At 34.1% G+C, this 12,705-nt stretch overlaps 1 protein-coding gene and 1 non-coding gene across 2 annotated transcripts in view; both read right to left on the minus strand.

Moving 5' to 3' along the window:
• NEDD4 (NEDD4 E3 ubiquitin protein ligase) overlaps positions 1–12,705 on the minus strand; it is a 99,479-nt gene that overhangs the window by 37,438 nt on the left and 49,336 nt on the right. The window contains 1 exon segment of the mRNA XM_044660105.1: positions 6,279–6,398. Within this exon segment, the coding sequence (XP_044516040.1) occupies positions 6,279–6,398 (120 nt within the window).
• On the minus strand, positions 520–626 carry LOC123238318. The gene has a single exon (XR_006505520.1). It is a non-coding gene; the product is annotated as a U6 spliceosomal RNA (small nuclear RNA).

Raw genomic sequence — 12,705 nt, forward strand, 5'->3', positions numbered from 1 at the left:
TGAGCATCCTTCCTTCACTCCTGATCTTATTGGGAAGGCTTGCAACTTATCCCCATTGAAGACAATTTTAAATAAATATTACTTATTATTTTAAGGAAAGGCCCTTTCATTCCTATGTTTTCTAGTGTTTTCAATAGGAATGGATGTTATATTTTGTCAAAGGCTTTTTCTGCATCTATTGAGATAATCATGTGATTTCTGTTAGTTTGATTATTAATGTGGTCAATTATGCTGATAGATTTCCTAGTATTATACATTCCTGGCATAAATCCCACCTCATCATAGTGAATAATCTTTGTGATAAATTGCTATAGTCTCTTTGCTAGTATTTTATTTAAGATTTCTGAATCTATGTTCATTAAGGAAATTGGTCTGTAATTTCCTTTCTCTGTTTTTGGTCTTCCATTCTTAGGTACCAGTTTGTGTCATAAAAAGAATTTGTTAAGATTCCTTATCTTATTTTGCCAAACTTTTTATTATATTAGGATTAACTGTTCCTTAAATGTCTGACAGAATTCAAAAAATATGGAATGCTTCACAAATTCGTGTGTTATCCTTGTGCAGGGGCAATGCTAATCATTTCTGTATCATTCCACTTTTAGCATATGTGCTATTGAAGCAAGCACCAGAAAGCAAGTAATCTAACAAAGTCCCAGTCTTATATATTCTTTTTTTAAAAACCCTTAACTTCTGGGTATTGGCTCTTAGGTAGAAGAGTGGTAAGGGTGGGTAATGGGGGTCAAGTGACTTGCCCAGGGTCACACAGCTGGGAAGTGTCTGAGGCCGGATTTGAACCTAGAACCTCCCATCTCTAGGCCTGACTCAATCCACTGAGCTACCCAGCTGCCCCCTTGCCTTAAATATTCTGGTGGAGAATGCTGATCCTTAATGACATTACTCTCAGTAACCCTCTCCCATTACTCTCCATTCTCTTGCAGGGTTTATAAAACAAACCACTACCTTGTATTTTGGAACCTGCTCAAGAATTTCTCTCCTGCTACAGTTTCTGCCAGTGTATTCTACCTTTGCCCTTCCTTCCGTGTCATGTCAGAAAAAGAATATCTAGGTGTGGAGAGGGAGTACCTGGGAAGGGAGAGAAAACCCACTTTCTTTTACCTGAAGCAGTTCCTAGGTTAGGTAATATCACTCACCTAACCTTTTCCTAAGTCTGGAAAAGTAGCAGACTTTGACTCAGCTCAGTCAGAAAACTGACAAGTGAAGGGAAACAGACTGGATTCTACCTATATCCAGCTCTGTTTCCCCAGAATCTAGTTGAGGGCAGACACTGCATAAGGCCAGTGGAAAGTAAAATTTCCAGCATGGGAGGAGGTTGAGACTACTTTGAAGTCTAGATCCAGGGATCAGAAAGTAAGCAACAGAGGTATATAGGGGGAAAAGATGAAAACAATCAAAGATCCCAGAAGGAAGAAAATTCAGTAAAAAATCTCTAAAAGGAGCAGCTAAAGAAGATAAACCCAGAAACCTATGGATTTCTAATAATGCATGGAACTGCATGATTTAAAGGAAAAGAAATGGTTTTAAAGATAAATTAAAATCTTTAGAGAAAGCAGAAGAAAGAAATGGTAGAATTCAGAGACACTGTAACATAAGCAATTAGCAGAATTAAAAAACCCTGAATCCGTAAAGATGAATAAAAATCAGCAAAAGAGAGAGTAGAATAGGAATACAAATATACTCAAGTGAAGGAAAATGTGGAAGAAAAACAAAAATCAGCAATATTTTTTTTCTTTTCTTTTTTTTTTAAACCCTTACCTTCTGTCTTGGAGTCAATACTATGTATTGGCTCCAAGGCTGAAGAGTGTGGTAAGGGTGGGCAATGGAGATCAAGTGACTTGCCCAGGGTCACACAGCTGGGAAGTGTCTGAGGCCGGATTTGAACCTAGGACCTCCCGTCTCTAGGCCTGGCTCTCAATCCCCTGAGCTACCCAGCTGCCCCCCACAATCAGCAATATTAAGATAACACATGATCTCTATACATGCAAAACACTTATCTATAGATGTAAGGATCAGATGCATCTCAGAAGAAGATAATAAATCTTCTTATCTGAACACTATAATCCAAAAGATGATACAAGAAAGATGAATAAAAGCTTAGAATAGGCAAGAAAGAACAAGAATGAATGAAAAATAATGTAAAGAAATCCTTCTTAGAAAAAGAAAAAACCTAACAAGGAAAAGGAAAGAAGAGTGAGGATTTTAAACCAATTACTTGAGAGAAGAAAAAAGAGGAGTCAAAAGAGTGAAGAACTAGATAATTAAATAAAAGAAAGGAAAACTAATAAATAATTTCACTCCATAATTAGGAAAAAGGGTAACAAACAGGAGAGGGAGGAAAACAGAGCCCATGCAAATAGGGTTGCCTTAAAATGGATAATAAAAACTATTTGTAGAAATAAAATATTCAAAAAATGGAGAATAAAAAATTAAAATTAAAAAAAACATAACAATATTAGAGACACATGGAAGACCATATAGGCTTAATTTAATAACTTTAAGAGAATTAAATGTAATGGAAAAGGAAAGGGAATAAGCATTTACATGGTGCTACTACATGCCAGGCTACTACAAGCCACTATTCTAAATGTTTTTTATAAATATTATCTCATTTGATTTGAATGAATTAAATTGAAAGAGTGACAGACTGAATGTAAAACCAAATTGCACCATCCTTGGTTTATAAGAAACACATCTAAAAATCAAAGATATACATAGAATAAAAATGAAAGGCTGAAACAAAATTTAGTATGTATCAGTTGAATTAAAAAAAACAGGAGTTGTAATCATTTTATCAGAGAATGCAAATCTAAAAATTCACTATAAACTGATAAAAAGGAAATTTTATTAATTCTGAAAGGAACCACAGACAACAAATCTAAATCAATATTAAACTTATATGTTTCAAATAGCATAGCATTTAAATTCATAAAGTAAAAAAGCAATGGAATAGGACAGTGATTGGGTAAACTACAGCTCACTGTGCAGATGTGGACCCCTGAAATGTTCTATCTGGCAGCACGACGTTATTCCTAATCTGTTGAATACAATGAGTAGGATACAATGAAACTTTGAAAGAGTTGTCTTAGAAACAGACTGACAGATGAGCATTTCCTTTCCTTTGGCCCCCTCTTTAAAAAGTTTGCCCATCACTGGAATAGGAAGAGGACATAGTAATACAACAACAATACAAAATTTTAATGTTACTTTTTCAGTTAAACAAACTTAAAAGAAAATCAAACAAATGAGAAAATAAAGAATTAAACAAATGGCTGGAAGAGTTAGACCCGAAAAAATAATGGTATGTTGTGAACAGGGCTATTAAAGAATTTATATATTTCTCAGGACCAAAAGGAATTTTTTAAAAAATTGGTCATAGCTACAGGGAAATTATAAAAAAATGTTAGAAGGCAGAAATACTAAACACATCCTTTACATATCATAATAAAATAAAAATATTAATTTTTAGAGAGCACAAATAAAAGTGGCAGATTTAAGTGGTGACTTAATAATGAAATCCTAAATAATGAATGGATCAAAGAATGAATTTTAGGAACAATTAATAATCATATGGGAGAAAATTATAATGATGAAATAACATGAAAATTTCTGAGGTGCAGCTAAATCTTTAAAACAATTTTTAATGGAAAACAATTCTCTAAAGCAATCTTTAATGGTCAATCAAACATAAAGAAAACTAAAAAGGAGTGGATTAATGAAATTAATATATAATTAATGAATTGAATATATAGATTTTTTAAAAATTAGAAACTCAACAAATAAGCCCAAAAGAGGAAATCTTGGAAAAGCAGAGATACAGCAAAATTGGAAACCAAAAAGCTTACAGAAATGTTAACTCCTGTGCATTTTCAAGTAGCCAAAAAGAGACAAGTAAACTATCATGGAGCCAGAATCAGGATAATAGAAGACTTAGCAGCTTCAACATTAAGGGACTAGAGGTCCAGGAATATGATCTTCCAGAGGGCAAAGAAGCTAGGACTTAAATTAAGAATCACTTAACCAGCAAAACTGCACATAATTCTTCTAGGAAAAAAAATGGGTATTCAATGAAAGAGAGGACTTTCATACATTCCTGATGAAAAGGTGAGAACTGAATGGAATTTTTGACTCTCAAATACAAGATAACAGAATCATAAAAAGTAAAGAAAATCAAAAGACATTCAATAAGGTTAAACTGTGTACATCCCAACATGGGGAGGTGATTTTTGTAATGCCAAAGAACTTTGTCATTATTAGGGCAGATATCTAAAAAAAAACAACTAAGGGGTGAGAAAGAAGATTGCATTGTGAGAAGGGGGAAGGAAGAGGTAAAATGGGGCAAATTATCCTACATAAAGGAGACACAAAAGAACTTATATAGTGGAAGAAAATACTGGGAGGATGGGGTGGGAAGGCAATGCTTTAACCTTACTCTCATCATAATTAGTTCAAAGAGATAATAACATATACACTCAGTTAGGTAAAGAAATATATCTTGCCAAATAGGAAAGAAGGAGGTAAGGAGAAAAGAAAAATAGGTGCTGACAGAAGGAAAGACAGTTCTCAGAAGCAAAACACTTTTGAGGACAAAAGTGAAATGAGAGAGAGACTAGGATAAACCAGGGGAGAAATACTTATGGAGGGAAATACACAGTAATCATAATTGGAAAAAAATTTTATAGAAAGTTTTTCTGATAAAGGTCTCATTTTTCAAATATATAGAAACATGAGTAAAAGTTATAAGAATACAAGACATTCCCCAATTGATAAATGGTCAAAGGATATGAATAGGCAGTTTTTAGACAAAATAATCAAAGCTATCTATAGTCATATGAAAAATGTTGTTGTATATGATTTTGATGGAATGCTATTGTGCTATAAGAAACGATGAGCAGGATGTTCTCAGAAAAACCCAGAAAGGCTTATATGAACTCATGTGAAGTAGAATGAGAAGAACCAGGAAAACACTGATCACAGTAAAATAAATACCGTACAATGATTAATTGTAAATGACTTAGCTATTCTCAGCAATACAATGATCTAAGGAAATTCCAAAGGACTGATAATAAAAAATGCTAGCTGCTTTCAGAGAAAGAACTAATGGACTCTGAATGTAGATAGATACATACTTTAAATTTTTTTCATTTGTTTTTTTGATCTGTTTTCTTTCATAACATGACTAATATGTAAATATATTCTGTGTGACTACACATGTATAACCTGTATCAAGTTGTTTGCTGTCTCAAAAAGGAGGGATGGGAAGGAAGAGAATTTGGAAATCAAAATTTTTTAAAACAAATGGTAAAAATTATTTTCACATGTAATTGGAAAAAAATGGAAGAAAAAAGTCACTTATGTGTTTCTTTATTTTATTTCCCCAAAAAAATCACTGTCCCACTGTTTCTAGTGCTTCTTTTCCCAAATTACCTTATAATTATGTGTCTTTTCTCTCTCTGCTTTGATTCTGACTTCCTGGTATCTGCCATCTTGATTCAACTACTCTACAAGTCCCCTCGGTGGCCTCTTCAACCTGGAACCTTCCTCTGACTCTTGGACTTTTTCTTCTGAAACATTCTTCTCACTCTCTGGACAGTTTCTGCCATAGATGAGTTCCTCCTAGCACCCTGTATTTGAGTAAGGGTCTAGGATAGCTATCTCTTTCCTCTCCTATACTTGCTTTTGACATTTTAGGTTTACCACCATGTTTCAAAAACGAGAAACTAACTTAAGTTCATCAACTTGGCAAAAAAACAAACAAACAAAAAACACCAATAAAATAATGTGAACAGGCCTACAGGAGAAAAGGACACATACATTGTAAGTTGTATACCTTCCTCCCTTCCCCCCATCAGCTTCCCTTTATATGTTGTCTTCCTAATTAGAATGTAAGCTTCTTCAGAGCCAGGATTGTCTTTTTCCTTGTATTTGTATCCTAAGTCCTAAGCATAGAAATAACTCATAAATAAGAACTTAATAATTGCTTGTTGGGTAACTTATTTTATATATATTTTTATATGCCTGCATATGTATATGTTGTATCCTTTAACAGACTTAAGTTCCTTGAAAGAATTGGGTTTTTTTTGTTCTTCCCAAGTAATAGGTTTTTAATAAATACTGAATGATTGATGCATCTAACTATGATTGTAGCAAGTAGGACTAACAGCACCAGTGTCAGCAAAAAACATAAATAAAATGTGAGGGAAATATGAAGTTATCTCTTAAATTCAATTAGAAAACAATTTTATAAATGTGATACAGGGTACCTGTATAATAGGTTTCATCCATGTTGTAGTTCTGGAATTGTGATCTATGTAATATGATCTTCCTTTATCATCTTGTTTTTCTTCCCAGGCTCGTGGTAATCCAGATGAAGTAGGCAAAAACTAAACAAAAGATTAATGAGTGAAAAAATAATTATAAAATCATTTAAAGCTATCATTAACTAGAAGAAATGATAATTTTCTTTAAAAGGATCACAAAAGGAATATTTTAAGTGCTTAAAGTAGCATACCAAATAAAATAGTAATTAACTTCACTAATATATTATCATTAGAACATAAGACAGGCAAATAACCAAGTTAACATTTAGGTACAAGCTAGTCAAAATGTGGATTAAAGGACTCATATAATATAGGTCGTAGTAGAAATGTAAAGTATACTTTTGAGAAAAAAATAGTGGCTTCTTATTGCTAAAGGCTGAGCCTTTATCTGTAAAGATACAGGTCTACAAAAAAATTCTATGGAAACAAAACCTTTCCTAAGTGTTTTATAAAACAGGACCAGGTACTGTGTTATTTGGAACCCTGGGAGTCCCATTTAAAAGTATTTTATAGACTTCCTGTGGACATGTGGGGGACTTTGAGACTACATTTTCCGTGATCCAATGGGTTTCTGGTTTTGGGCGTGGTAACATCCAACATATAACACAGCTTAAATTCGGAGGTCGGCCTTGAGATGACCTCTTTGGCTACTGAAGGAAGATGGGAGGAGATGTGGACAGGCAGCATTTTTAAAAATAGTCAGGCATGGTCGTATATATTTTTATCAACGTGGCCATGGAAATTAAAATATTATTTTTCCTCATAATATCAGCCTTTATCATTTTTAATCCTTACATTTATGGCAACCACCAGAAGTTTTGAATTTGGACTCTCAGTTTTTCAGATAGCCTACCAAGAGCATTTAGAATCCTTCCCAGAGCCATAGACACGCTCTTTTTCCAAGCTTGCTTCTCTCCCTATTCTCCCCAGCCTCGAGGCTGCTTTTTAGGTAAAAGGGACATTGGTTTTGATTGCCATTGGGCTGCGAGTTCTTTTGCCCAGTGCCCAGGGCCTGGTAGCTCCTACCCACACTGTTCAAATGCTGGGTTTCCTGCTGCCGCAATATTTTAATTTCCATGGCCATGTTGGTAAAAATATATACGACCATGCCTGACTATTTTTTAAAATGCCGCCCGTCCGCATCTCCTCCCATCTTCCTTCAGTAGCCAAAGAGGTTGTCTCAAGGCCAACCTCCAAATTTAAGCTGTGCTATATGTTGGATGTTATCATGCCCCAAACCAGAAACCCATTGGATCACGGAAAATGTAGTCTCAAAGCCCCCCCCCCCGCATATCCACAGGAAGTCCACAAAATACTTTTAAATAGGACCCCTAGGGTTCCAAATAACACATTTCCCCCTGAGATCCGGCAAAAAAAAAAAAAAAAAAAAAGGATTGGTCCTTTTTTTTTTTTTTTTTTTTCCCAGTGGATCTGTAAACATAGTCAACTTCTAAATTGCAGGAATTTGGGGATAAAAGAAAAGGATAAAAACTAGCCACATTGACAAAAAGCCAATTTGGGGCAGTCCCCTATTGGCATAAGAGTGTACATTCAAAACAAATGCAATCAACTCATTCAACTCCCCATAGTTCAAATCAACTGCACCCAAAGTTCAATTTTGATCTTCATGATCCAGTGAAGGCTCTTCATGGTGCCTTCACCAAACAGGTTCATTGTCTGGATTCTGGGGAGATGGCAAAATCCTTATCCTGAAATTACTTTCAAAAGAATTTAAACTTTACATTATAGATTATAAAACATACATTTCCTTCTAAGAATTATACAACAGAGGTGTCAAATAGTTTACAGGCTGAACATGGCCCACAATACTTCCGAGCATGGCTTAAACCAGACTAAAATGTAATTGAGGGTTATTTAACAAAATAAATAAAAATAAAATAAAAATGTTAATATGTAGTTTTCTAAGTCAACATGAGACAAGAATCTTTATGTATAATTTAAAGGTACCAATTTGAGTTTGACAGCACTGCTGAAAGAAAGAAAGAAAGAAAGAAAGAAAGAAAGAAAGAAAGAAAGAAAGAAAGAAAGAAAGAAAGAAAGAAAGAAAGGAAGGAAGGAAGGAAGGAAGGAAGGAAGGAAGGAAGGAAGAAAGAAAGAAAGAAAGAATGAAAGCTAGAACTCAAATATTAAGAGGTAATAGCCAGGATCACCCATGATCTAGTCATCCATCACTAGAGAGAAGTGAAGAACATGGAATATGAAATTTTAGAAGACAAAAAACAGACTTTGGCAGTTAAGAAGAACTTACTCAGCAAAACTGTATATAGTGCTAGAGGGGGAAAAGACTTCTAATGAAATAGAGAGTACTTTTAAAAATTTCTGATAAAATGATCAAAGATCAAACAAGAGTTGAGAAAAATATAAGGTAAATATGAAGGAACAATGATAATTTACTAAAAAGGGCAAACTGATTACATTCTAATATTGGAAGATAATATATATATCCCCTTTGAACCCTATTGCCATCAGGGGTCACTGTAGGGGTCTAAATAGAAAAGGCCTAGGAATGGTTCCATTATGTCTTAATAACTTTAATAGAAGAGTGAAATGGAAGAATACTCTGTGGGGTTGGGGAAGTAGGAAAAGAAGGTATAAAGAAATTATCTCACATAATAAGGGTGCACAAGTAGATATCTATACAAACAAGGAGGAGGGAGACAGGGGAGCAGCTGATATTTCAATCTCATTCTCATTTGTACTAGATAGCAGAAGTAAAAACATACAGAATTGGGTTCAGAAATGTACTTCATTCAACAGGAAAATAGGAGAGAAAAGGGAGAAAGGGGAGAAGGGGAATTTGAGGGAGAGTAGACAGAGGGAGGAATTAGTCCTCAGTAAAACAAACTGTAAAGACATACAAAAACATTTATACTATTTTGAGACAAAAATGGGAATGTCAGGGTATCAACAAACTGAGGAATGAACAAATTATGGGAAATAGATGTAGATGAAATACTATTGTTTAGTAAGAAATGATGGAAAGGGTTGCAGAGAAAACTGGAAAGACTTCTATGAACTGATACAGAGTGAACAGAACTGGAAGAACAATTTGCATAATAACAGGAATAAGGTAAAGACAAACAACCTTAAAAGAAATAGGAACTATGACGACCAACCATAATTTCAGATGACTAATGATAAAACATGTTAACCATCTCTTGGCAGAGAGGCAAAGGACTAAATGTGAAGAATTTATAATGGATATGTTTTTCTTAAATTCACAATTGTGGGGGTAGAAGGATGTTTAGGATGAGAGGGTGAGAAAGCAATTTTTTGTTGATTAAACAAAAAAAACTTTTAAAAAGGTTTGACCAAGAACAACATGGTTGTATAGATTAGTAACTCTTGTATTGATTACCCTAATTAATCTGTTACTCTTTTGTCAATTTCTACTCTTTTACTTAAAGCTCAAGGGATCATTTCAATGTTTTCCAAGTTAAAAGAGGCCGAGGCTTCCTTTAGCATTGCTATAGATCAGAAGGGTTAAACTTGTAGCTTGTAAAACTCTCCAGTATGGTGGGAACCAGATTTAGATATAATTTGGAAATGTTTAAGCAAATAAATAAAAATATAATACAATATAATGTTAACTTGTGGCTTTTTTAAGTCAAGAAAGAACATTTCTATTTGAGCTTGACACCACTACTATATAGACTGCAGTTATCAGATTTTTTTTACTTTGAGAAACCATTTTTTTCCCTAATGTCTCTTGATACCAGTTTGATGATCTTTACATCAGAAGGTGATATAAAAGGTGTAATAAAAGTGAGTAATCTTACTAAATTCAAAGAGGTAAACTGTGAAGTTTCAGATACTTTTGCCTCTCCTTGTCTAGAATATTGAAGATAGGCATCATTATTTTCCTTATTTCAAAATTTTGATCATTAGCCTTTCCCTAGTCCTTGGTACTTCTCTTGTTATTCATGAGCTTCCAAAGTCCTTTGACTATACAGCTCAGCAATCATCCATTAGTTCTTTCAGAAACCTAGGATGTGGTTCATCTGTGCCACATGACTAAAATTCAAGTGTAGGTGCTCTTTTACTTAAGGTCTTTCCCAATTTCCATAATTGTTAGCATTATGTTATCTTCACAAATTGAATATATACTTTTACTTACCTATGCATATTTTACCTAATGGAATGTAAGTAAGCTCCTTAAGAACAGGGTCTATTTAAAATTTGTCTTTGTAACTCCAGCATGTAGTAGTGGCTTTTTTTAATTCTAAAATTAATCCAAAAAAGCATTTTTGTATACATGAGAACAAAAAAGGATTCTGGGAATCTCCATTTCATACAATTAAAAAAATATTTTATTTTTTCCAATTATATGTAAAAAGTTTCCAATATTTTTCAAAGGCTATTGAGTCTTGAATTATCTCCCTTCCTCCCAATCCCCACCCATCATCTCTCCTTTAGATGGTAAACAATCTCATATAGATTCTACATGTATAATCATATAAAACTTTTCCCATATTAATCCTTTCATGGAAGGAAACCAAAATTGAAAAAAATTATGAAAGTGAAAAAAGTTTGCTTTGGTCTGGATTCAGGCTTAATTCTTTTTCTCTGGAAGTAGATGGCATTTTTTATCCTAAGTCCTTTGAATGGTTTTGGATCATTACATTGCTGATAATAGCTGTTATTCATTGTAAAGTATTCCTATCACTGTAAAATATTCTTCTGGTTCTGCTTATTTCTTTCTGCTTCAGTTCATGTAACCTTTTCCAAGTTTTTCTGAGCTCCTCCTGCTTGTCATTTCTTACAGAACAATAGTATTCCATTACAATCATATATTATAGATGAGCATCCCTTCACTTTCCAATTCCTTGACCTCCTAAAATAGATGAGCATCCCTTCACTTTCCAATTCCTTGACCTCCTAAAAAGAGCTGTTTTAAATATTTTTGTACTTAAAGGTCCTCCCCCCCACCTTTTCTTTTTCATCTTTGGGATACAAGCCTAGTAATGGTACTACTGGGTCAAAGGATATCTTCTTGGGACATAGGTCCAACTTGGTCTCCTGAAAAATTAAATGGATTTGCAACTCCCCCAACAATGCTTTCCTGTCTCAGCTTTCCAACATCCCCTTCAGGTTTTGTCATTTTCCTTCTCTGTCATAATAGCCAATCTGATAGATGTGGGGTGGTACCTCAGAGTTGTTTTGATTTCTCTAAATAATAGTGATTCAGAGAATTTTTGCATGACTTAGAGAGCTTTAATCACTCTGTCAGAGAACTTCTTGTTCATATTTTTGACCATTTATCAACTCCTGATTACTTGTATTCTTATATATTCAACTCTCATTTCTCTATGTATTTGAGAAACAAGGCCTTTATTAGAGAGATTTGAAAATATTTTTGTACCATTATGATTTCTGTGTATTACTTTCCATCCTATTTACCCTATTTAAATTCTGACCTCCATATCCTCCAATTTGTCCTCCTTTCTATCAGCCTCAGCCCCCTTCTCTTATCCCCTTTCCCTCTAATTTTCCTATAGGGTAAGATAGATTTCTATACCCAATTGATTGTTTATGTTCATCTCTACTTGAGCCAATTCTGATGAGAATAAGGTTCACATGCTCTCCTTCCTACTTCCCCCGTTTTTCCCTCTAATGTGAATACTCTTTCATGACTCTTTTATGTGCAATAGTTTGCCCCATTCTGTATTTCCCTTAACCCTCCTCCCAATGTTTTACTCTTTCTCACACCTTAATTTAATTTTTTATATCATCCCATCATGTTCAACTCACATCCTCAATCTCTGTCTATGTATACTTCTTCTAATTGCCCTAATAATGACAAAGTTCTTTGCTGTTAGAAGAATCAACTCTCCAAATAGGGATATACATAGTTTAACTTTATTGAATGTCTGTTGGTACTCTTTACTGTTTGCCTTTTATGATTCTCTTGAGTTTTGCATTTGAGAGTCAAACTTTCCATTCAGTACTGGTCTTTACATCAGGAATGTTTAAAAGTCCTATATTTCACTGAATACCCATTTTTTCCTGGGAGGATTACGCTCAGTTTTGCTGGGTAAGTGATTCTTAGTTTAAGTCCTGGCTACTTTGCCCTCTGGAAGATCATATTCCAGGCCCTCCAATACCGTGATGTTGAAGTGGTTAAGTCTTGTATCATCCTGATTCTGGCTCCATGATAGTTTATTTGTTTCTTTTTGGCTACTTGAAATATTTTCTCTTTGACATGGGAGTTTGGAAATTTGGGTAAAATATTTCTGGGAGTTATCTTTTGGGGATTTCTATCAAGAGGTGATTGGTGGAGTCTTTCAATGTCTACTTTTCTTCTGGTTCTAGAATTTCCTTGATGATTTCTTTTTAAAAAATTTTTATT

Source organism: Gracilinanus agilis, chromosome 2 (assembly GCF_016433145.1).
Source record: "Gracilinanus agilis isolate LMUSP501 chromosome 2, AgileGrace, whole genome shotgun sequence".
NCBI lineage: Eukaryota > Metazoa > Chordata > Mammalia > Didelphimorphia > Didelphidae > Gracilinanus > Gracilinanus agilis.